This window comes from Desmodus rotundus, chromosome 10 (genome assembly GCF_022682495.2).
Source record: "Desmodus rotundus isolate HL8 chromosome 10, HLdesRot8A.1, whole genome shotgun sequence".
NCBI lineage: Eukaryota > Metazoa > Chordata > Mammalia > Chiroptera > Phyllostomidae > Desmodus > Desmodus rotundus.
In genome coordinates, this window is record NC_071396.1 from 7,442,440 (window position 1) to 7,469,810 (window position 27,371).

General features: G+C 39.2%; 1 protein-coding gene across 13 annotated transcripts in view; it reads right to left on the reverse strand.

The window, feature by feature from the left end:
* The window catches only part of GPATCH2 (G-patch domain containing 2), a 126,386-nt gene that overhangs the window by 80,608 nt on the left and 18,407 nt on the right, over positions 1-27,371 (reverse strand). The window contains exon 6 of one of the 13 annotated variants that reach the window (XM_045184540.3): positions 12,879-26,081. The exons of 11 other annotated variants lie outside the window; for them this stretch is intronic. In XM_045184540.3, coding sequence (XP_045040475.2) covers positions 25,947-26,081 — 135 coding nt within the window. In that variant the 3' untranslated portion in view covers positions 12,879-25,946. Of the gene's footprint in view, positions 1-12,878; positions 27,300-27,371 lie in introns of those variants that run through there. One more of the 13 variants, XM_024576035.4, reaches the window with a different exon arrangement.

Below are 27,371 nucleotides of genomic sequence, written 5' to 3' on the forward strand. Positions count from 1 at the left end.
ACTTAACCCACGTCATACCTGCTTCCTTTTGTCACTCGAAAAACAAAGCGGTATGTCTTTTCACCTTCAAAAAAAAAAAGTTACCACCGTAGTGAGGTAGAAAAGACAGGCTAATAATGAGTACAGCCCTAGATGTCAAAAGAAAGAAATCAGAATTTAAATTCAATTGACTTTGCTGAATGAAGTACTTTTTCCCCATTATTTGAACTCCTGACATTTTATTTTCAACACCTAGAAAAGCCTAACTTCCCAGAAATTTAAAAAACAATAGAAAACCAATACATTTCACCTGAATGGAACTATCATGTTCTACAAAACAAGAGGTAAACTAGTACTGCCATCCCCTTTAACTACCACTGTAAACAGGTCAGGAGGTTGGAGAGAAAGTGGTAAAGTATGTAAGGCAAAGATAATTTATTCCAGAATAATTTACAGATAAAGAAAGAATACTGCAAATTACTCAAACAGTTCAAAAAGTTTCTTTAATACCTCCGAGTCTGACAAGAATCCTCACTTAAAAAAAAAAGTGTAACATTATTTGCAAATTGAGCAAGAGGGCCCGATGATGATGATGGCCATATATAATCAGTTGTCACCTTGCAGCTCAATTAGCCCTCATGTAAAAACGAGGCTTGTAAGGAGAAATGAGGTTTTGACATTATCTCTGCCAGCAAGATAATTACACAGCCTTCATTTAACAGTAGGGCAACACTACTGTAGCAACAAATTAACTCAGCTCCATTTGCAATTCATGGTGTGTTTTCTCATTTACTACCATTTGTCTTGCCCCAAGTGAACGTTTCCATTAGTTTTCTCTCGCACGGCAAATACTCAGTTTGACTCCACACTTTACATCACTGAGTCAAGGCGCAGCCCCCGGCAGCTCTCTGAAAGCGTATTCAGAATGTCCCGATTGTCCATTTCAGCTACAACTTTTCTCTGGCTTATGGCTAAATAATACAGCAGGTGTGTCTGTGTTGAGCCATCAAGGACACGCAATTCCCTGCTGCCTACCATCGATTTCAGAGGGGTCGTCTCTTTTCATAAAGAAAAATCAAGACAGAAACAAATACGAGCCAAGTCCTACCTAAACTGGGTGTACAGTCACATATTAGTCTATGGCCAAATGACATTTTCAGGAAAGAAGCATTTTAAAAAATGTGACGGCTGTAGGTATTAGGTGTTTATTCCTAATAGCCTAAACAGATGAGCCTGCAATCTCATTTATGTGCCTTTCCACATTTTATGTTAAAACTTTTTCTTAGCTTGGATTTAAAAGTCACTCTGTCCCCCTAAAACTGGGGGGATGCTTGAAGGGAATTTGAAAAGAAAGAGCAGATGAGCATAGGGTCAGAGGCACAGACAATAGGAGCTGGTGGGCAGGCTCCTGCACGGTTATGAATGGGCGTCTCGTTACATTTTATGTTCAACTCCAAAAAGGCTCGTGTGTAACATCTAGGAGTAACTATGAAACATTTATTTAGATACCACTACTAAGTTGTTATTAAGTAAGACATTGGATTTAAGTATTTAAGAATACCTATGGTCTTCAAAAAAGCAATTCTATTAAAGTATGGGAGAAAAAAAAATAGAAAGCTAGAAAGAAAGAGAAAAAGAAAAACCTGATTTCCAAGACCAGGATTATATAAGAGAATGAACATAGGCTCTGGAACCAGACCTATTTGGTTCAAATTTTGGGTCTGGAACTTGGCCAGTTATGTTGTTTTAAATAAATGATTTAATCTCTTTAGGATTCACTATCATCAGTAAATGTATGGGTAACAATCTTTACCTTAAAAAGGTGTTTTGAGCAATAAATGAGATTACAAAATACAACTCAGAGCGGGTACTTGAAAGGACTATGGGTCCCTTCCTGCTCCCCGCACCTGCTCAGACGCCACTTCTACTCCACACCCGTCCACAAACACTGCAGCCCAAGGCGGGGAGGAGAGAACATCCCCTGCTTGTACATTAGTTCGAATCTCCAGGCTCATGCAAATATTCGATGATATTTTAAATTTAACCCTGGGGCTGCTGTCTTCTTGTACCTATAAAATGCCGGGGGATTTATAAACTAATAACCAACACAGTGATGACAAGTGGGGGTAAAACTCTCCATCACTTTGTAAACATAGAGTTTATCTGGAACTAGAAGAAAAAGCAATAATCACCGGGAGCTGACATAGAGTCGCTAAGAATAAGTTTTGCCAGAGAAGTGGCATTTACTTTATTGTCAAGGTTACCAGCCTGAAGGGAAGACGGTAGAAATCTATGGTATATTAGAGCATCAAAGGGTGTCTCCCTAAGTCTTTACAGAACTGTTTGCAATGAGGAGAGTAAACTGTGGCTGGCCAAGGGGTTAGTCAGATGAAATTGCAAAAAGCAAAGCAACCTTAGGCAAACAACACTGATTAACAAATTAAAATAAATTCACAAAGAAACTGCCAATGGCAGGCATTCTCGGCTCCTTCAGTTTAATCAATATTATTATCAAATTATTGGAATGATGAAAGAGAGAGTATGTTTCTTAAATTTAATGGTACAAGACCATGTTAGGTAATAGAATCAAAATTCAAAAGAAAACGTTAACAATTTGAAATTCAGCCTTCAGCTAAAAAGAAGTTACTTCTGGGTTCCCCGTTTGAAGGACATTAGCTTACAAGCACCTTTAAAGAGCAATCGGAAAAGTGAGGGTGTTTGCAAAATGTGAAAAGTAACTAGGAAGAAGTGAGGTGATTTAGTATGAAAAACATACAAAACTGTCCAAGTATTTGTGGGACTATCACGTAGCAATTCTTTCTTCCTTTCACTTCCCTAATATCTTTATACCTTTCTTACAGGTGCAAAAAAAAATGAGGCTCAGAGAGGTACCCAGATAGCTAGAAGAACTAGCACTTAAATTTAAGTCTGATGAGCAAGAGGAATCTGATTTAGTCGGTGTAATCTAGAGGGTAGAACTAGAACCACTTACACTGTAATGCTGGATTTCAGGACATCATAAAGAATATGTAAAAAACAACAACTTAAAACCTTATACCGTGAGTTTCAGGATTTCTGCAAGTCTGGACGCACGGCGCATATGCAGTGTTATCGAGAACAACTTCAGTCCATAAGCATGTGTGAAGTGGTTCCAGACTTCATGGGCACCGTAGTATTTGCTGAACTCTTCTACCAGGGTCCCATAATCCCTTAATCAGCACGACCATCCCAGTGGAAAAGCAGAATCTCATTCACACTAAAATAACTTGCCCAAGGTCTCCAAGCACATAAATTAAGAACCAGAATTCAGTCACAGGTCTTCCTGCTTCTCCTATAGCTCTCTCACCCGGCCTGCATGTTAAAAATCACCCAAATCATCTTTGACAGTATCCATGGCTGGGTGCCACTTCCAGAGGCTCTGACTTCATTGGCCTGAGACGAGGCCAGGTGGTAAGACCTGGATATGACTTGCCCCAAAAACCTGGGTACAATCAGGGCCACACAGGAGAGAAAAGCGACTTTTCCGGGGAAGGCGAGGGGCAACAGTGAAGATTCTCAAGCGTCTTTATCAAAATAAATTTGAAATGCAGTTTTGTACCTACTTGAGATATCTTAAAACAAAATTCACATATCCCGAGATCCAAAAACGTGAGAAGGGCGGGAAGAAAGGCAGTTCTGGCACTGACGTTCATGACCCGCTCACATAAAATATGCTTCTTAAACAAATAAAGTGACACTTTAAAAGTCAAATGCTGCAAAAGAGGACTTGTCTCCTGCACAGGTGGCAGATCTGTTATCATCCCCATCATATTGAAAGCTTATCCGACAGATGCCCTCTGCGCCCTCCGATAGTGCTTTGTGCTTCATAAGAATTAACCCCATTGGCCCAGTGTTGCCGGCTTCTCCAGTGCATGGCATTTGAAGAGGGGCTTTGTTGTGGTCAAATGAGGAAAGATGCATGAGAAGCATTAAAATAATTGTGGTCACTTGGGAGAAAAAAAATCAGCAAAATACAGTGCCAGCGTTTTATGTGGGCTATTCCTGGCAAACAACTACTACAGTTTTCAGCTCTTTAATTAAAGAGATATTCTCTAAAATTGGGGAGAAATGGTAAGTTGAATGTCATCCCCTTCCTCCCAGAATGAATGACCTCTGATAAGAATCTGATCCATTCAAACCCAGACACACATAAAATGTGATTTTTTTTTTTAATTCAACAAACATGAACTTTGGCATGGCTGAAGAAAAGCAAGAACTATTTTCTAAATTTAATGAAACAGGAAAAAAGAAAAAGAAAAAACAGAGCTGACAGGCAGATGACTTGTCTAAATAAACTTTACAAGCTAGACATTAAGAAAAGAAGTGTCATTTTGTGTTAGAAGAGCCCAAGGTGACTGCTTATGTTTTGAACTGCTAGTTAATTCTAGCCGGAGCACAAATCCGTCTTCTCTCTTCTAATTAATTCTCAGTGTCAAAACTGCTAGATGTCCTTTTCAGAATCAACCTATCCTGGCTGTTAATTATATTACAGAAATATGTTCAAATAACGTTAACGGCCCGATTCTAATGCTCACAGAACAAGGTGTAGGTAAGGCTCAACGAAGGGCTTAGCTAAATATGTTTACTTCATTATTGTGCAGAGAACATGGGAAGGATCTGCTTTTTGCAGAAATGATACCTAAAAAGATGATATTTAAAAGAAAACGAAAGATGTGCAGTCTCAACATGAAACAGGATCGGAACCACTGCGTGATATACACACTAAGATATTTCTTAGAGGTTTTCCCCAGTGCTCAGAAAATGGACAAAGAAGAGAAATACAGTGACCACGAAAAAGTCTTTTGAAGGGTAGTGTGCCTTTTTAACATTTTTATCCATTCAGTTACAATGGTCTTATTTCCCCAGGGGGTCCCCACACTTCCCCAAGCTCCACCCCAGACCGTGCCCCAGAAGCTGCTGTGGAAACCTGGCCTGAAACCCAGAAACCCATCCCAGCCGCAGGGAGAGAGCCTGGAGCTGAGGAGCTGACTAGGGACCCCCCAGAGCTCCCAGACTGTCCAAGTCTGGGATGTGCCCTTCCTCTGACACCCACGATGTGGAATGACATCCAGGGACTGTGTCCGGCCTCCGGGTGGTTTATCTGCCCATAGAGGGCTGGCTTGTAATGTATCCAAATGAGGCAAAACGGTAAATGGAGTAATCATAGACCTAAACAGAGAGAAGGAGAAGAGACCCAATATTTCCGAGCACCTATAATGGACCATATGTTACGTGCATTCAACCTCTCTTCTCCCATAAGCCCTTCAGGTCAACATTATTGCCATTTGCAAAAGGAGAAACAGAGGTGCACAAAGGCTGAGTAAATTGTCCAAAATCACTCAGTCAAGGAGTGACAGGTACAACCAGGATTTGAGTCTGGGTCTAAGGTCTCCCATGAGCAGGCTTATCTAGTAAACTATAAGGAAAAGCAAAATACAAGATACAGTCAAAGGTAAGGAAAATATAAAACCCAGTCCCATAGGCTCATACTTGAAATGTAAAAGATCACTTTTCTCCCTTTAATTCCTGACAAGTTTACATACAGGTTTGGAATCTTGTATTTCTGTTTTCTCTACAACCGAGGACTGACTTGGGCCTATGCTGACCTTTGCAATAGTAACATTGGTAGGTTTAAGAAGAAAAAAAAAAAAGCTTTAAGGCAACTTGATTCTTAAAAATGAGCAAAGACACAACTTGCTTAAATGTCTCACCCAAAGTGACAGCGCTAGACTTTTGCAAATCTGGCAGTAGGCCTCCGATCTTACCCACAATCCACTGTTCTTTCCAGGACAAAATGCTGGGGTCCCCTCTCCCCACTGGGTCTGGAGAAGGTTGTAGCTCAGAGTTATCATAAGTACATGAAAATCCTTTCACAAATGCGCACATTCAATTGTGACCTTAAATAGGAAACCAATCACATGGCTTTATATCAATCTTGTTTAAAAAAAAAAAAAACTAATCAAATGGCATTAGGAAAGAGACAAAACTAGGCAACCTTTTTAAGCAAAATAAAATTAGGATTCGTTGGTCAAAATTCCAGGTGGCTCAGATTGAAAACATGTCTGATGTAAAAGATCAATACATCAGGGCATGAGAAAACTGTTACTGATTCTTTATGTGCTTCCAATTGGATTGCTGCAGCCTCCCAAACAAATAAATGGAGGTACCAGAAACCTATTAGTATGATAATAAAGCGTCGTCCCTGGATGCGTAAGGTCTCTGCGTTTGGAGGAGAACAAACAAACAAACAAACAAACAATGAGCGCTAACGTCGTCTCCACATCTCAGCGGAAGATAATTTGAACTAATTATAAAATGTACAACTTCAAAGAATTTTAGAATGATTGGATTGCCTTTCGGCCTCTTTAAGTCTCTTCAGAAACCCTTTTCTGTACGAAAAAGCTAACAGCTTCTATCTTTTAACCCATTGCCCCCATTTTAGTTTATGTTTTCATTCAATATTCCAATTTAAAAAAAAAAATCCAAACCTAATTAGCTGCAGGTTATTATTTTCTGTAACTATCTAAAACACAGTGAGTACAGTGGGTTCTTTTATAGAGAGAAAATAGTATGGTTTATAGAAATATATTTATTAATCAAGCAGAGCAAATGAAATACATAAAAGATCTATACACAGGTGAACGCATACACATCCATATACACATTCATATCCACGCTTCAATATCTGAAATGCTTTCGCCTGCTTTGTATACCTCCCATCCCCCCAAATCAAAGTAGTTTAGTAATTTTAAAGGGCATTTTCTTGTTATGAATACATATTGCTCCTGTCACAAGTAATGAAATACAATTGGAACAGTGATGTCAAACGGGCCGGTAATAACTTTATAATCTGTTTAAAGTGAAAGTATACTTTCCCAGAACTTACTACTACAAGGACTACAGTCAGGTTTCATTATCACAAATTATATAAAATGCTGATTGCAAAAAAATAAATAAAATGGGTACGAGTTTTCTGATCTTTGTTCAACCTATGTAACTTTAAAAAGAAACGCATGCACACAGCTACGCAAATGGGGTTCCCAGGTATTTTATCTATTCCATGTACTCAGCTGTAGCCAGGCACGTAATTCGGAGGCAGGGCTCTCCCCCTTGGAACTAAATGAATTCTGGTATAATGGAGAGTTGAGACGTGAAAAAATTGCTTACAATTGCACCTGCAGGTGACGAAGAGAGCTAAGTCTGAATTAAGATGTTGGCGATGAGGTTTCCAATAGGACCTTGACGTGATGGTTGACCTACTCGTGACATGCTCACACTGGCACGGATTTGGAATTCTATTAGTATCACCAGAGGGAAAAAAAGTCAAGGAGTCATCAAGAAAACAAATCTATATCTTCTACTCCATCAGCCAATTACTGTTGTTAAAGTGGAATTAGATGGGCATTGACAGAGGGAAGGCGAGGGGGATGAAGCGGGTGGCTGAGCGCACCGCAAGGAGCGGTGCTCACAGCTGGTTTTCTCGGCGCTGTTTTGTTTTAAGCTGCACAAAGTTTCTAAAAATTCCACAGTAGAAATGTGCAGAGATCAACTACGGTTCGTATCGCACTTGAGAAGATACAAATTATATTTGCTAGTTGGATAGTGCACAAATATTTTCCCATAAGGTACTATTTTATACCGGTATATATTCAACAGCTTAGCAAAGATTTAATAGAAATCAGCACCTGTCTATAAATAAAGGACCCCTGGAAGATGAAATGAAAGATTTAAAAAAAAAGTTACTATTTTAGGGCAGAAAATTCCCCTAATTGCATTTTGAAAATGGTATCTTTTCTTAAAAAGTAAAAATAATACAACTCAGCTGATTGTGAAACTAAGACGCTTCTCTTGCGCAAGGAGGAAGTATAATGAAGTAGTTAGGGGCATGACCTTTGACTGAGAGACGCCTAGTTTCAAGGCTCGTCTCTGCCATTTGCTATGGCTCCATGACCTTGAGGAAATTACCTAACCTCTGTCTTAATTTCCCAGTCTGTAAAACTGAGATGTAACACCCACATCATATGGTGCTTGTGTTGAGTAAATGAGAGTGCTTGTGGAAGAAACTTAGCACAGTATTCAATTATTAGCGTTTGCTACTATAAAAATATTAGTGCTGTATTTCTATTGAAATGAGCCAGTTGTTTTGCCTGCAGATAAAAGTCAGCTTTGTTACATGGTGATTTGGAGGTGCTGAGTGCTCAAAGTCAAGGACTCCAGAAAAGTACCAGTTACCACGCCCAAGCATTCTATCAAAGCTGGTTTTACTTTATACTGCAACCCTCATGCTTCCCAGAAAAAGTGATTACAAAGCATCAGGCAGATCTGATTTAATGGTGGGAAGATTCGCAGCCAACACACAACACCGTCAATACACACAAAATAATTTTGGTGTTTAAAAATAGAAATATTTCCTCCACAGCTTGGTTACTTCATTCAGTCCTGGTTAAAGTTTCTGGTACTATTTTTTGCCATTTTCTTCTCGCATCAAAAATTTTTATCCATTTACACTTTGCTTATGTTTGAAAACCACGGTCACCTTCTTATCGCACAATTTACCTATTTTGATATTAAATATATTCATTTTAGCCTTTGTCTTTTAAAGGGAACTTCAGATGGTATATAGTAGACATGAGTACATGTATGCCCGTCTAGCACACGTACACGAAATTATAATGTAATGAGTGTATCGATGAACTTGGTTTAGCATCACCCGGTGCTACTAATGTCCGTATTCTTAGTGTGTGAATGTAGACATCCATCCTATTCACATGATAACTGATATTCTGGGAAAGTCAACATTTGGAAAGTTTATCTATACTATCAAAAAGTAAATCTTTATTCATATGCATACTTTAAAATTATGGTGAATTATGCCTAAAGCTTTTAAACCCTCATGGAATTTTTTTTATTTCAAATTAAGTTAAATTGCTTCACAGTCTGATTTTTTAAAAAGGTATAAGTTCTCCTCAATTTAAAATTCACCATTAAAATAGTATATAAAAGAATATGACTTAGTTTGTGTTCAAAGAAAATTCAGACAGTAACATATTCTAGAGTAATATAAGAAAACTAAAAATACATTGTTTGGAAAAACAGTTGCAAAGGATGCCAAGAACGTGACAGGTAATGACAGGTTTTTAAAAATGGCAATTCATTCAAGAGAAAAATCACAAATACTGAGAGGTATGAAAATGTGGTATTGACATTTCAGTGCTATTTTTAAAGTCGAATTCTAATCAACAGCAGAAAAGCACAGAGATGCCCAAACACAGACAAGAAAATACCTCTAGCAACTCTAATAAATTTAACTTGCCCTGCCAGATCTTTTCAACTTAGTGAGAAATTCACTTGACTTAATATTGACACAGAGATGTGTAAATCAATACAATCAGAATGAAAGATATATTTTAATTTAAAAATGGTCAGGCTGTAGCAGTAAATCTATGCACTGAGCCCATAAAAATCATCCCGATTTTGAATGTTGAGGCATAATATTGGGGCTAACCAACATCTAAAGGTGAATGTCAAATACTAAGTTTTCATCATTAAAATTTTTACTTTTTACGGCACATGTAAGGCAATCTTTACACAATGTGCTGAGATATATTTATAAGTACCAGATTTGCTGAATTTTATTGAGAATCCAGCAAAGCCTGCAGCTGGGGCACCACCTACTTGCTGTTTATAAAAAGTCCCGTTTTTATACATGACTAGCGAGCAGTCGTGATCTTTCCAAATGCAATGAGAAAAATACGAGAAATAAAAGTACCTCCTAATCTCACGCCTTTCCATCCAAGCGAAAGCTTTCACTGCGCCATCCAATATGGTAGCCATCGGCCACATGTGGGTATTAAATTCAAAGGTGTTCAAAATATAGAATAAAGCCCTGGCTGGTGTAGCTCAGTGGATTCAGTGTGGGCTGCAAACTAAAGGGTCACTGGTTCAATTCCCAGTCAGGGCACTTGTCTGGGTTGTGGGCTGGGTCCCCAGTAGGGAACGCGGGAGAAGCAACCACACATTGATGTTTCTCTCCCTCTCTTTCTCCTTCCTTCCCCTCTCTCTAAAAAAATAAATAAATAAAATCATTTTTAAAAACCTATAAAAAATATAAAATATGCAAAACATTTACAGTATAGAAGGTGCAAAATATCTCAATCATTTTTGGTACAATAATTTTACTATTACATACACATTTTCAAGGTATAAAACCAGAAAAAAACGTGTTTCATTTAGAAATGTATTCCACAAGAAAGCCAGATTTCCTCAGGCAAGCACAAGAATAGAGTTTATCTCCTTAAATTTATTACATGTGTATAAGTTTAATTTGATAAATCATGCCATAAATCTCAACAGTCCTGAACTGAAGTAAATTGGGAATGTCCCCACTTCCCTATCTTCCACATACTGCCTATCAGATATTATATAAAAGTGATACTAAAACCAATGATCATAACTCCGATCATACAAAGTTGAAAGCTTTCCCCACATAGGGAATTGTTATACTCCTAAAAAAATTCTATAGCAAACAAAAAAGGGTTAGGAAGTATGTATTATCACAGCCCAATTTTCCCAATTACCTAAAAATCCCAGCAAAGAGATATGCTTCTCACATCCTGATATCGTTCCTTTATAATTGGGGTATAACTTTCCGTTGGTAATCTCTCTCCTTTCACTCTTACCATCTTTCCCCATTATAAACCCTGCCCCAGCTCTCCTCTGGAGCTTTGCTGCTGAAAAGAGTGGTCCCCAGACCACCAGCAGCAGCACTACCTAGGGGCTTGTTAGCAACGCAAACTCTCAAGCCCCACCCAAGAACTCTGAATCAGAAGACAATCAATTACTTTATAATTGAACAGACACTCTCAAAGAGAGTCTAAGAAAATATGGAAAAAACCTGAAAGGAATTTTTTTTTTAAACAAACTTGTGCCAAGTTAAGGTACTGAGCAATGGTTTTTCCTTGTCTCCAGGACAACTCCTCATGGAAAAGGCAACCTTTCCTTATCAGACCTTCTATGGAAGTTAAATAAGGTCCAAAGATTATGCTTTTCTGTCCTGATGTAAACACTGTACCATTCAGATCATGAGTGTCAAATTAACAAAGCTCTCATTTATTTGTATTTGATTATTCTAATAGGTTTACATTAGCAAGGACTGCAGTGAGGTTTGTGTCTGACTTAGTTTTGCAAAATAGCATATTGGTTGTCACGCTACTGGTCGTCACGTGACACCAGCTTTTCATACAATAACTGCACAGATGGCCATTTCACTGGTAAATATGAGCCAACTACCAAGAAAGGTATGGACACATCAGAGGCCTGTGGGTGTCTGGTTTTTACTCTAACACTGATATTACAGCCTTTGACAGATACGAAAATTAATTACACCTAAATGTAAGTTTCAAAGGGGGCTTCTCACACATCGGATATGACACATTTAAGTCTTTAAAGATGAGAAAATAAACAGCAACGTTTTCCAGATTGCAGGGAAAAGAACCAGAAACTCTCAAGCACTAGGGGGTTTTCTGTAGCCAGCTGTCAAGGGTAAGAAGGAAAAGTCATGAACGGAAAAGGCACTAACTCCAGTCACTGCTTTCAGTCTGCCAGAGCTCACCAATGCAGAGGACAGAAAGTAACACCTTTACGGTAAAATGCCTGAGTTCTCAATTAGCTCCAGTAGTGCTTCTGCGGTCAACACTGTTTGAAAAGGAGTTGAGACACAACCGTGCATAGCACAGACACAGCAAGTTTTCACTAGAGGACCCAGAGAGGAAACTACAGCCCACAGAATGCCTACATGTACATCTCCTGCTTTCTGATCTGGAAGATACCTTAAAATGCACACATCCCATTTCCTAAGCTTAGGCTCGGATAGGGGAGATGACAGCCATGGGGGGTGAGGGGGGACAGTGCTAGTTGTCTGGTAAACAGGGCTATTGGTTTTTCCCTTTCCTTTTTGTTCACCATAGTGCCTTACAATGTCCGGAATTTGAGCACCAGCAGCTAGGGAACGCCCTCTCCAACTCGCGGCTGCATCCCAACACCAAGGCACTTCGTACTCACATAGATATTTTGTCTGCCTGGCCCCCTAAGGCATGTGAGCTTTGGGCTCCTGGAGTAAATGAGTAGTAACAGCTCCTTTACAGTTCACGAAGTCCTATTACATACCTTATTTCATCTTATCTTTTATTATCCCTATTTTAGGGATGAGGAAACGGAAGCTCAGAAACTGATTCCTCCAAGGTCACGCGGCCAGTAAATCACAGCTTTGTGAGAAGTTGTTCTGATTTTCTAGCTCTGTGCTTTTTGTTCGCACAACGCCACAGGTGGCTACAGTGTGGTTCTGTGGGGAGGGGAGCGAAGGGCGTGAGGCCTCTGAGTGAGGCCAGCGAGGCTGTCCAGCAGGGAGGTTTTCGGAAAGGACTTTACCTAAGATGCATCCTGATCAGTGGGCAAGATCCGCAAGGACCGACCAGAAGTCTGACGTTTCAAAAGGCAAACATTTGGGGAGCAAGGGGACAGAAGCTGGAAGTGCCAGGCACCCTTGATTGAGGTCGTCAGCCAGGGGAATGAGGACAAGCAGGTGGAAAACCAAGTGGAAGTGCTGCGGGAAGAGGCCTAGAACAGCAATAAAAGGAGTTTCCACGTTGTCAGCCGGGTGAAAGTGTGAGCCAGTGGAAGTGCGAAGTCAAGCGCATGCCGGGAATCGCGTGCAAACTTAGGACAGTGGAGGGCACTGTGAAAGAAAGTCCAGAAAGACAGACCGAGCCAGGAGCCTGGTTAGGTCAGGTCAAGGGCCAAGAGTATGGGCTAGAAAACTGGGGGGGGGTGGCGGGGAGGGAGTGGAATATGTAGATTCCTAACTGACCTCCTTAAAAACCCCCATTGTGATCGAAAATAGTGACATTTACCTGGCAACCCCTCAAACTCATGTAAAAACATTAACAAAAATCCAGTCTCTAGGATGAATTCACCGTCAACTAGAAAAATCAGCGAGAGGCAGGTGGGGAGAATAGAAGAGAATGCTGGACCAGGAGTCCGCAGACTGGCCCCAGCTCTGCCTCTGATTAGTCGGGTCAGTTACTCAGCTTGTCAGAACCCTAACTTCCTCCTTGGAAGGCGGGCGGGCAGGTCTGCTGTCCTCCACACAACTGAACACGACCCTGCACAGGTGACAACTGGGATGTTATCACTACTGTGAAAACGTCTTCATACCTGACGGTAATCGTGAAAAACCATCAACACTTAAGCAGTAAGATGACTGTATCATTAAATAATGTTTTATAAACCAGAGGAATACTGATGAAATGTTTTATTCGTATTTAAAAGAAAGGCAGAAGCATTCAGTTTATCTTTCTTTATTTAAAAGAGCATATTTTATTCACTTTCATGTTTAATGTTTTTTTTTATTTAAAAGAGCATAATTTGACTCACTTTTAATATTTAACATTATAGGAAAATCAAAATAGAAAATTACACATAAGTCAGATTAAAGCTTTTATAGCTAGCTAAATTTATCAAAAACTAGGATTTGTTCATACAGAAATTAATTTGGTAAGTACAAATGAGAAATATACATTATATTAAAGAATCTATAGATCAAAAAAAATTAGTAAGTTCACAGTTTCAAAAAAAGCAGCACTATTTTTAGATGAACAAGTAAGACCTGAATTCATGTCTGAACTTTGCCTTAGAAACATCTGTTTTCTTCACCGTGCAGTTAGCCCAATTAATGAGTTCGACACTGGCTATTCTTGCTATACAGATTACCCATTTTAACTGCTAAGTTTATCAAATGGCCTCGTATATTAGCAGCAACACAAATTTGCCCTATGAAGTTACAGGTCTGATTCAAATTAATGTCACTTCCATTTCTAACAGTATCCATTCTGAAAAGCAACTTTAGTTGGTGTAATATAAAGAGGATGGACTTAAAACTAAGTCTTAGAACACGCTGACTGCAAATACATGCTTATCAAACTTGGAGGAAATTAAACTGATTGGCACTTTTATTCTTGAATTTTATATGAAAGCACAGTTGAGGTAGAGATGAAAAAAAATACCAATTTGACTTCACTATGGAATAAGAAAGGTATAAAATTAAAGTGACTTTATGAAAGAGTCTGTCCTTATCATACAATATTTGAAAACTGTAATTTAAGTCTAATGGTAGGTAATATTAAGAAGAAAGGAAGAGAAATGGTCATGTATCATATATTAAACTAAAAAATAATGACGACATTCCAAGTCACTTCCAAGTGTGTGTGAAAAACCCATCTTATTTCACACTTCGGATACACTTAAAAAGAACACTCTGAAAATGTATAGAGAGAGCTTTAAAAAGTGTATCTGGAGATTAGTAAGGGGAAGATGTTTGTGTAAGACCTAGAATAGAGTCGATTATTTGTGCTTCCTTTCAATGCCACTTCTGGGTTAGTGCTATCAATAGAAAATAAAAGCAGGCTCCCCATATAATCAATATCTGATCCTAACTCAAATGGGTGTTTACTCTTCTTTGTGATAAATACATGAAATGATGGCACTACCCCATGTCCCCAACCCTTTCTGTATCAAAAATGGACCTGTGGCAATAATCACCTAACAGCCGCCCAAGCACTTGTTTTATGAATCTGGCCCTTACTCAAGCGGGTACACTGAAAAGTCTTTTAATCTCCTTCTGAAAAGAATTTACTGGATTGCACTTAAGTTCAAGTTCAAGGGTATTAAAATGCACAAAGGAGAGTGACAAAGGTGCTAGGTTATAGATTTTAACTTCTTAACTAGAAAACTGACTCAAAATAGATTTTCTAATTTACAATGAATCAAAAGAGAAAACATTAGACCATAGCAAAAGTGGCACAAATGTATCAAAAACCAAATGAATAAACATTTGAGGAGATTTATTATTAGAAATTGCAATAAATTTTGGAAAGATGAATTGATTTTAGTTAAAAGGTATAACTGACAATTTATTGGGCGGGAAGATGCATTATTTTCCAATTGTTATCCATCTACAGTAAAACTGATTTGTGTCGCATTGTATTTTATGGAAAAGGAGAGAGCAGCTTTCAGTGATTTAGATTAAATGTAGCAATCGTAACCAGGCACTGTGAACTATATATCTACTATTAAAGAAGATTTTTGACATTTAATTCTGTAGCAATATTTTGGCTCTGTACCACTCTTCCTAAATCCAATTCCTGCTACAGTTGGCAGATTTCTCCCTTTTAATTTTATGAGGCTTAAAGTAGCATTTAACCACCCATGCGGTAAATAATGCAGGATTAGAAATATTTAGTGTTTTGTTTCCCTTTCAAGAGTGGTAATCCATCAAATCCAAAAATGTTCTCTAAAATTTTTCTATATTTTTGGCAATCTCTAATATACGATATCATAAAAATGATAAAATTAAATAAAATGCATTATATAGCCAGAATAGACCAGCTTTTCTAAAGAACTGGGTCATCCTGAAAGAGCAGGCAGAAATTACTTTGAGTCAGGAGCAGGCGATCCTTATTGAAAAACAAGCCAACGTAAACTTAAAAACATGGACTGAAACATGATACTTAACTAGAATCTTTAATTTTATTCTTCCGGGTAACAAATATTAGTAAGTGTGCAAATAATTTCTAAGCAGTTTAACCATTTAATATCCATCTAAACAACACACTACTACAACATAAAAAAATTAGAATTATATAGGAAAACAATTATTAAAGATATGAATGTGGCAGGTATTTGGCTAAGTTCTCCATCAATGTAAAAATAAAGTTTAAGTTTAGTGCCTCATGTGATGAACACTTGCTCCCAAAACAAATTTAGCTCATAATTTTCTCATAAAGTGGGGCACAAGACAACATGAATTGATTAACCTACAGAAGTTAATATTTCTAACTATAATTTAGAAGAATTACAAAACGTTTTGCTGTTTACATGCGAGCTTAAGAATAATTAAATACTGTAATTAAAAAGTACATTGTTATTAAATCAAAATAACTACCAGAACACCAACTTCAAACAAAATCAAATTCCAATTTTTTAATTTTAATGTATATAAAATGTTCATCTTAGTTATTAATGAATCCAAATCATTACAGTAATCACACTATAAGTGCACGTGGTCCTATGAGATACATCGAAGTAATAAAGTAACCTGTCAGATGAGTAATTATCTATATATTTAATCCATATATAAAACAAATGGCCCAGAAATGAGTAAAGTCTGTCATTCACTGATGACACAGAGATGCCTCATATCCGTGGTCAGAACATTTCATTTCTTCACACATATTCAAATGTTAATTAGCTTTTAACGAAGTTTATGGTTGCACTTGTTGTGAAAATAAGTGAATGTGTTCAGAGCGTCTAAATGACATCCAGGTTAACTCCCAGAAGTAAAATAACCCAAACTGTGTGTGTGTGTGTGTGTGTGTGTGTGTGAAGGCCCTTTCCCTGCCTTGCCCTTCACAGAGCTACACTGTGGAGCTGAGGGTTACCGGCTGGAGAAAACAGGAAGCTCAGACAGGCATCCTGTGGGCACCTCCTAGAGGCATTCCGGTGGAGAGTAACGGCAGTCCAGTAACAAACACAGGGCATACTGTACGCTAATGAGCAAATAATGTATTCATAATATATGCAACACACATAATAATTTTCTGAAGAAATGGGATGACTCTGAGGTTATGTTCAATCAAGGAGTTAGTGTGTTTTTCCTAAAAACAGTCAATTCCAAAGGCTGAGCACATACCAGTGTTTTAAGCTGTATGAAGAAATAGGATGAGAAAACAGTTGTAATATTAATGAATATTTTTAAAGGTTGATGCTAAATTTGTATCACAGATTAAAATTTTCAGTGCAATTTGCAGAAGATGAAAAAGGGTGAAATAAGAATTCAACAATAAAAAAATCCTGATCTTTCTTCAAAATGATAACTCAATATTTTGAAATGGACAACCTTTTTTTGCCACCCCCCCCCCCAAAATGGACAACTTTTTAAGTTGACAAGAAATGTAAACTTCAAGTCTTATGGTATTTTCAAAAGTTAACATTTCAGAAAGGCAAAATTACTGTGGCTCCAGCTAAAAATGCAAAGGAATATAACTTCTGAAAAGTTCCATTTATAAAAGAATTGTGGTTCAGAAGACCTGGCTCTGATCCTTCTTAAAGAAGCTACTTCTTTGAAAATCTCTGTGAATTCATAAAATGGTAATCACAGTGATACTTTTATCACAGATGGATGGAGACTGTAAAGATTTTCTTTACAAAACACTAAATGCTAATTAAATATTTACCACCGTCATTACTAACCTTTTGGGACGCAAAGAAAAACCCAACTGATAGAAAAAAATGTCAGCAAGGCCTAAAGAGTTAAATCAAGAGGTACCAAAGTGTGGGAGACAGAACCCACGTGAGGTGGAACCAGAAAGCTGATAGGAGGGATGGAAACTATTGCACTGAGCAAGAAAACATACCCAATGCAGTAGCTTTCACTCGATCTACCAAACAGAGTAACGATTTGCCCAATATAACCATTAAGTTGACCAAACTGTCTTACTGAGATGTAATATTCTGGAGGGCCATTAGTTCTATCCAATTTTTGACCCTTTAAAAGTCAAGTGGAAATATAATTTTTACTCTTGAAGGGGAGGCTATGTAGCTTGGTGGGTAAGTCCTTGAGGAGTGGGTCACAGGGCCAGAGTTTAAATCCTGACACCAATGACTAGCTATGACCTTGAACAAGTTGTTTAAGCCCTCTGTCTGTTTCCTAGTTTATAAGAGGGAGACGAGAATAATACTGACTTGAATAGGCTTCTTTTGAATGTTAAATGAATTAACATACATAAAGAGACTAGAACGCCACCTGGCAAATAATAAGAACTCAATAAATGTTAGCTAGTATGATTAATAGTAATCAAGTATGTCTGTCCTTTAATACTAGTTACAGAAAAGCTGATATGAGAAATAAATTATTTAATAATAAACCATAATAATATACTATGCAGCCAAACAAATGAGTGAATATTTACAGCCTCTTGGACACATTTGAAGAGCAGAAACCAGGGTGCTGAGTAACGGGCACCGTATTTGCACAAATGAGCACAAAAGGAAGAAGAAAAGGACACTGGTTTGGACTTCCCAGTAAACATGACCATGGCTCACACATAGCTCCCGCCCAAAGTCTCATTTTAATGACAATACGAGAACTGCGGCTCAAAAGTTTTTATATGATAACGTTAAACTAGCAAGGGGTCTTGCCTGTGGGCCCCATAATGTACCTTTACTAAAATCAAGGGAATGCAGTGAACATCTGCACGCCGAGTGCTCCCTGTCCTCGGCTTCGAGGGCTGGTGCGCTCCAACACTATCCCACATCCCCCGACCCCACGTGCCCAAAGGCAGGAGGTTACTCACTAGATTTCGCAAAGGGAAACCCCTATAGATAGCACATTTAAGGACCTCCCGACCATCAGGCACGCAATCAGCTTTTTAGTGTTCTCCCCAATGCAGTCTTACCTGGTCTCACATTGTGAAATACATAAAAGAACAAATTAAAAACAAGGAAGAACATGGTTACTAATATTGGTAGGAAAGGATGGTACCTAAGGTTGCCCTGGCAACGTAACAGTGGTGGAGAGCTGCCTAAGAATCAGAATAACACCCAGGAAACCCCTATGAACATTTTAAAACTCACTGAGCACATGCCACGCACCAGGAGCTGGACTCCTGGCCCTGAGTGTCACATGGGCTTGGGGACACAATATACACATAAGCAGAGGAGTGGCCATGTCAAATGGAAAGGCTCCTCATCCGTGAGGGCTGGAGAGGCTGAGACAGTAGGTGCAATGCCACTTCAAGACGCGTGTAGTGCTGGGGAAGGTTCTGAAGAAAAGGTACAGGGCTTGAACCCTTCCGTGAAGGAGGTGAATCTAGCAGTAGGAGGCAGGGTGCACTGCTGTGACTGAGGCTGAAGGCGGCAGCGCTGCGGGAGGGGTGGGGGGTGGAGAACATCGGCTGCCTGGAAGGAAGCGGGTGCTAGAGGGTCTAGGAGAGCAGTGGAGGCGGAAAGGCGCAAACCTGCATTTTACCATCCAAGCAGTGGAAACTAACTGTTGGCATGTTTTAAAAGGGTGTGCTTGCAGTTACCTATGGTATGGATTACAGGAAAACCACACAGAAGAGAGACCAGGGAGACTATTGTCCTGTCAGCACGCAAGCTTTATGAGCAACTACACGACAGCAGTGACAGACGAAACTGGAAAGGGGGGCCGAAGATGACAGGCACGGGGAGCAATGAGATTTAGAGCGGAGGAGGGCAGGGAGGCCCTACGGAGCTAACATGTGAACCACGGAGTGAGAACCCACTCAGGGTCTGTGCTTCCCTCAGCAGACGTTAGGTCTCTTCTCTCCCTCCCTTTCCCAGTGACCATTTCGCTAACCAAACTGAAGGGCCCTGCTGGACAAAAACACATCTTACTCGTGCTGTGTTCCCAGCCCTTCCCACAAGGAAGGCATCACAAGCCTCATCACATTGTGTGTGCAGCCGAACCCCGAAATCTATGGCTGAAAACACAACTTGGCGAGACATCAAGTTTCGGAGTCAAATGTGACACGTACTCCTCCATCCACCCACCACGGGATGGAGCGTGCTCCTTCAAAATCTTTTTGTGCATCCCCAAACTGGAAGAGTCTATCAAAATATATGTAAATGACATAGAAGGAGAAGAAATCTAAGTAACACTGTTGAGTTTTAAAAGACTATTGCTAGACTACACACTTCAAGAGCTACACAAATCTGAAAGACCTCCCAAAGGCCAAGCACATGCTAGTAAATAGTCCTACAATAATACTGCAACTCAAAGATGAACAAACCTGCAAGCTCAGGAACACTGCTGTGGTGAACTGTCTATCACCAATGACCAGACTGAAATGTGAAGGTCTCAGAAAAAGATGATGTGTTTGTTAACAGCACAAGTCATCAGGCCTTTGCTACATAAAGAAATCATCAGACTTCTACCTTATTCCCCCATGAAGTATTGGTCCATGTTTTAGACAACTGTGACATAACAACAAAAACCTTACAAGTTTTATTGGCTTAAAATACTTATAATACCTGTTGGCAGGTATCCCTGGTTTCTCAGAATCCCCCTGCCCGGATGACAGGCAACAGCGACCTGGCTGGCATTTTCTAACTCTAGTCCAGTGCAGGGAACCCTGTTCGTTTACGATTTCATTGTGAATACTCAGCGGTTCAAACTGACCTTCAGTCGGAGCATTTGCAGGTGACTTCAATATAGAAAGCACTTGCTAAATATTATTTGGAAGTGTTCCACCCATCATTGATTTTGAACTTTCCTGATATGAGATACCTGACATATCTGAAGGCAAATTAGAAAATGGAGTTTTATAGACCGTCAGAGTAATTCTATCAGCAACATAAAAGGCAGAAAACCAGAGTGGAATCTTCGAAGAAAGTGAAACGCTTGCAACATTTCCGTTTCCTCTATCTTGGTGGGAAAAGCAAAAAGGGAAAGCGAGGGGGCCTCTAGCAATGTCACCAGCCTTTAAAGCACAGCAAGGAAAAGGGGTCTTTAGTCCATGTGGAGTCAGCCGCTTACCAATCAGCAGTCTTAATTTCTTTAAAAAAAAAAAAAAAGCATTTTTGAACATATTTTAAAGGTTTATCAGGATACAAAAAAGTTTTAAAATAATAAGCATCCTCTTTTTTACAAGTAGTTTTAGAAACCTCAAATGTTTACAAATACGTTTTTCAAAGAGATTCATCGAAAAGTCCATGGAGCATTTCCTCAAAAAAAAAAAAAAATCTAAAAACAAGGTCTTTCTTTACCAATAAAGTGAATGACCTAAAATTTTGCATTCAAATACCACGGTGAATAAAAATAAAAAGGAGAAAGCATGGCATTTCATGCATTTTTAAAAATGTAGTATGTCCTGTGCGATATTTAAGTCTCCATGAAAGTGGAAGGACTATTACAATATTGTAACGTTAACTTCAGAACATACCTTATGATTAAATGTAAAGGGGAAAATGAAAACAGCATATAAATATTTGGCACCTGCAAATTTCATTTTTTAAAAAAACATGAAAAGAACACCAGCAGTAACATTGTACTTTACAAACCAAAGTCACATTCCTTTGCCATCTGCAGGCCCAACCAGTGACATTTAAAAGCGGTGGTCAGCCTGGTCAGGAATCGGGAGACGTGGTTAGGGCCTGTTCCAACTTCTTGAACGAACGAGTGTGTTTCAAGAGCAAGGAGGAGAAGGCACGATATGGGCCAGGGCTGCAAATTATTCTAGCCTGCAAATCACACTCCCTCCAATCACCCTCCTGTCCTGTAATTCCCTCTGCCAGGAGCCTGTGTCATTTTCTCCACGGGCACTTTTATTCGTGTTGTCCCCCTGCCCCTCCCCCAAGTCCAGTTTCACTCACTAAAAAACAAGCTCCAGGGAACCTTGTCTGTCTTGCTCACCACGGTAACCCCCCAAGCCCAGGATAGCATCTGGCATATGGATTCAATAAATTAGCTGAAGATACGGATACTACCCAAAAGTGGATCAGAAAGTCAGGTGCAGGCAAGAGTGGGGGTTCAGTCTACTGTGGATTCCACCTCCTGGGGGAATAAGTAGAGAGCTCAGACTCCTGATACACGGTCAGTCTTCACTTAATGTTGTCAGTACGTCTGTGGAAAGTGCAACTTCCCTCACTCTCACCGTAGGCTAATGGACATATAAACAAGAGTCGCATCGCCAAGGCATGTTTCTGTATGGGAATTAGCCTATGGTAAAAACAGAGGAAGCATTCAAACACTTGTTGAATGAATAAATGAGCATATTACATATGTCCGTACTCTTTGAACTTGTGTACATATATTCCACTTTTAATAAAGTATAATTCAGTAAGGCTAAATATCAATATAAACATCAATAACATTTTTAATGAAGCAGAATGAAAACCTGTTAGATTCGTATTTTCAAATATCAACCATGGAGTTAAATATATGTAATAGAAACTATAAAAGTGTGCATGAGAACAAAATAGAGAATTTTAAATAAGAGACACTATTAAAATGTCTTTTGTAAAAGAAATATTTATTATAATTCTAATAAGCAATACTTTTCTATGATACAAAGTCTACTTTATCTCAAATGAGTCCTAGAAAAGAATATCAGCTTCTAGTGTGAAATCAGGATCTCAGGCTGCCTTCAAGGTAAGACAAAGACTAAACTATATGTAACACACACAGTAATAGAATAGAATATATGTGATATATATTTAGAATATAAGCAATTCTAAATATATATTCTTCTTATAGTCTTCAAAGTATTGAAAATGCATTAAGAATACAAACAAATACCAATTCAAAGAGATTGTAATTAAGCATTCAATTATTGAATTCTATTGAAAAATATTAGATAACTAGCTAGCACACGGCCAAATGCCATTGAGGACATATGGTGTATTTTTATAAACCATCTTAGATTTGTTTTTTGTTATAAAATGTCTCCTCTACCTTAGAATAGTCTAGGAGCAAAGTCTATCTAGTTCCCTTAATTGAACCAAGTCCATGCAGAACAGCCCTTCTGTTGTAAAAGGCTATAAATCAGACTAAATATTCCTACTCGAGTGTCCTAAGAAGCGGTAAGACACAGGTTGAACAACACACATGGAGTAAATCACTGTAGTATTATTATCATTGTCAATCCACCCCTCATGAAATCTGGCCTTCCCTGACTTCGGAGAGAAAGAAAAATATACCCAATCCCTTTTCTCTTAAAGAATGGACTCACTCAAGATTCTGAGCGGACGCGAGCTGCTGTATTGTTGAGTATGAACTGTACACTTACTTGTACAGAGAGACAGTTTCGACTGAGGGCTGATGTTCACTTACTTTTTTCAGACATTTCAACTCAGTAAACATGTGTAAGTAAAAAGTCAGTTTCGCTTTTTGTTTTGACAGAATCGCCACCCCCACCCCCACCCTTTTCTTCATTCCGACCACATGAAAAACTAGAAACAATTATAAAACTTTCAGATATGTTAAAATTTTATAATAATAACTGTTACATAATATTTATGTTGGATTTCAGCTCCTATATTTTAAATGGACCCGTTCGCTTCCTGATCTTTCCATGGACCTCTATATGAATGCTCACTTAGATAAAAGTGACACCCGTTGAAAGAGCATCCGTTTAAAAAAAAAAACACAATAAAAATAACCTCTATAGAAAGCATGGGTTAATTAGGATGCTCAGGAGGAGGACATCCTGGCCAGCTGAACCGCTGTGCTTCCGGCAGGTTGGCCAGAGTCACTATGTAAGCACGTATATCTCCAAATTGGTTCTGGGATGGATCATTATTCTGACGATTATTGTTCGGAACTGCACTCGAGCACAAATTCTAGATGATGGCCCCAGGATATCCCTTGGAATTATCATTTGCTTAATTCTCCTAAAAGAGGTGAAGATTAAAGGCTGGTTATCTGGGCTCCAGGAAACTGTTGCTTTGTTCTGACAGAAAGCGCCAGTTAATTCCTCTCGATGTAAATTCTCGGGACTCTGTCTGCATCAACCCTTCTTCACGCACGTGGACAAAATGATTCTTAGAGATCTGGTAATTCTGGACCCACACCTCCTAAACAGTATGGAGCTTTCCACAAATGAGTAACTTAATAATTGGGGTAGGAGGGAAGAAGTGTTTAGAACAGTTTTTTAGTGTGCAATTAAGTTTTGAGATTTAATGCGGTAACTGTAAGTCTAAAAAATAATTCAAAATTATTCTTCACAGACCGTATTGAAGGCAACAGCCAGCTGAAAAATGAGCTATAAAAGAAACGAAAAAGGCTGTAACATAGAGCACTTTAAATATTGAGGCATATTATATATATATACATACTATGTACTGAGAAGTTTTAAAGCCTGAAGTTCTGCATTTTGACCCATGATACAAATGTTGTCTCGATTGCGAGATTCTGTGTTTAATGTATGTAATAATAACAGTAACTATCATTTACTTAATCTACACTCATGACAGAGATGGTGCTGGACCCACTATGGAAACATAGTCTCATTCAATCCTGATAACACTCTACACAGTAATTCTTGTCTCTGTTTAAGAGAAAGATAAAATAAGGTTCAAATTGTGATTACAAGTAAAAAGAAGAACCACAGTGGAGATTTGCCAAGGCCTGACTTCAAAACCTGTAAAGGTGCTACAAAAGCAAACAGAGTGGATGCTCGTTCCTACTTCCAGGTTCCACGCTTGCAAGTTTGCACAGTGGCTGAAATTGTCTGTCGCCCCAACATCAGCCCTCGCAGCGATCCGAGAGGACAGACATGAGCAGAGCAGTGAAAACCCGGAGCCACCGATGCACAGATGCGTTCCCTACGGGTGTCAAAAAGGGCACCGCTCTGCCTGCTTGTTCGGCTCTGATGTTGTAAACAAGTGACTTCTTTGTGGTTTCAGTGGCCCTTTTCTCACCCTTCTGTGCTCTCTGTGGGTGACTCTCTGTTTTGAATGCCCCCGGCCACGGAGCTGCTGTCCTGCCGACTGTCCTCCGCCAACGAAAGGCCGAGATGGGCCTCAGGGAGAAAACGCTTGTGTCAGACAGGCTTTGTTCAAGCACCTGCCATAGGGTGTGGGCCATGAACCCCATGGCAGTGACTCAACACTACACACTACAGAAGGCGTCTTTAAACCACAAGCACACATTGACCAACTGCTGGAAACGTCGGGATCGGAGGCTCACAGGAACCTAGCCCTGTTTTTCCCTTAGGAGCAAATTCACTATTTGCTAACTCAGTGTTTGCAGAACCTAGCTCTGGCAAAGAGTGAAATTTCCATAGAAAACTCGGCCCCCCGAATGTCTGCATTAACATTTCAGTAGAAGATTCTCCTCCTGTCATTTCCTTCAAAGACCATCACTAGAGCTATGCGGTCCTCACTCAGCTGTTTAAAACAAAACACCCTTTTTTGTTGCCATTCTTTTTCCAAGGCGGCATCTACGTGTGTTTCCCTGGGCCCAGAGAATTAATCTCTCTTGAGAGCAATGCGGTTTTCCAATGTGAAAAATCTAAGGAATTAAATTTCATTTCTTTTTACTGGATGTCATAGGGACTGTTTAATGACGATTGTTTTTGTGAGATTACGAATTTTTAAAACGAGGCTGTTGGAAATAGCATGGACATGAACAGCAACAAAAACGAAAGCGTGGCAGAGGAATTTTCAAATATCAGCACAGACTGGAACTCTCACCTTTCTTGCCCAAGCCAGATATTTTATTGAAAAAAAAAAATTACAGTACTTAAAAATCCAAACAAGGACAATTCAGGGTTGCGAAAAAGAAACCTGAAAAAGCCCATTGTCTCCAGTAAAATTCTGAATACAAAAAACGTAGAGCAGGAACACAGTTTATGGCCCAATGCACTGGTTTCACGATAAACACACACATACACAGTATAGCTCCGTCAAGGGAAACTTAATCACCTCTTTACAGTTCAGAGAAGAGAGGCAGCTCTTTACTATGGTTAAGCCACGTATCATCAAAACCATGGAGCCAGCCTATCAGTTGTAATAGCGTCTATAAGATACCACAGCGAGATTGCAATAAGCCTAGAGAATGGGCTACAAATCCCAGCTCTGCTCAAGCAAGCAGTGAACCAAAAATTAAAATCGGTAAAACTGAACCAAGAACTAGACAGCGTACATGTAGATTCATGATTGGTAAGGCAAAGTTCATGGGCCAAGGTCTTAAAGTGACTTCTTCAGATCCAAAAGACAGTCATTATACAAAATAAAAGCATTTGTGCAATTCAGGGGGGAAAAATCATGAATTTTCACCACAAAAGACATAGCACAGAAAAGCTTACTTACAATTACGAAATGCCACATTATTGTACCTCTAAAATACCACTTTAAATATGCACAGGCAAAGAGACTCGAAGTTGCGCTTCACCGTTTTTAACCTCTCCGGTTTCGGCAAGCAGTCTGAAAGATGTCACGCGTTCCCACACAACATCTTTGCTGAAATCCTTCAGACTGAGATGCCTCTGCATAAAGGAAATGTCAACTTTAAGTTTCTTTCCCAGACCTCATATTTTAGTCAGCCATTAAATGACGAATTAACAATCCATACAGTAATATAAAAATACATGTGTTAATTCACAGTTTTCATCCATTATTGGAACTTAATAAAAATATCGATCACTTTAATATCACCATTCTGCAAAACTCCAATGGCCGGCACGCAGTACAGTGTCTAAATTACACTACCAACAGGAATGTGGCGTCTCCCTCTGCTCGGGGAAAATGAGCTCACGACGGTGTTCCCCACTCAGTGGCACACACGTTCTGTCGCTCCAGGGACGAGCCCGCAGCTCTCACTTTTAAACACGACAATGTGATTTGGCGTCATACAGTATTTGTTGCAGTATCAGTTTTCACATGAGTTCCATCAGCTCTAAACCAAGGCGATCATTTTGACTGGTTTCAGGTATCATCAGACAAAGCACATACTTTAAAGGTAGTAGTAAATGATTCTACTAGCACAGACTAGTTACCACGGTGGCTAGTTTAAAACTAGGATGATGTTTGTGGTACAAGGAGCGCTGCAGAGTAAAATACAATGAGTTTGCAATACAGAGCAGATTATCCAAGTAGGAAGCGAACAAACAAAATACAATCTCTAGCAGAAATTATCAGCCTTCCCTACTACTCATCTTAGCCCTTGTTAAAATACCCTGAGTAAAATGCAAATATTTTAAATAATGCTGGTTATATAAGATTTCTCTAAAAATGAACCATAAATGCTAATGCGTTGCATTTTTATTGACAACAGATAATGTAAAAATTAGTTCTTAACCAGTCACAATATAAACATTAAGGAATACTTATGTGGTATCTGGACGGTTTTGATTTTCTAGCTTTTGTTAGCGGTTTGGCAAAGCAAGTGATACATAAATGGTTTCAATGTAAAAAAAAATCATAAAGAAGAAAAAAATATAAAATGTACAGTAGTTTCCACCACCCTCGGCCGACCTAGATCCCTAGAAAGCCTCCCCAACCAGGTTCACATCTGACTAGAGGAAGAATACCAGTCCTCCAGCAAAAACAGCCCCATCTTTCTCAGTTCAGTGACATTCCTCCAGGGGAAGAGGACAGGAGCCAGGTTCCCTCGAGTGCCATTCCCCAGATGTTCAAAACGTAACTAAGTTATTAGCATTAGAAGATTTGGTTTATAGGGGAATCTCACGGGTCCAGTTTGTAGCCTACAAAAAAATGGGATTGTTTTTAAGTACGACATTAGAATAGGAATCAAGGGTGAGGATGTGGCTTTGTAT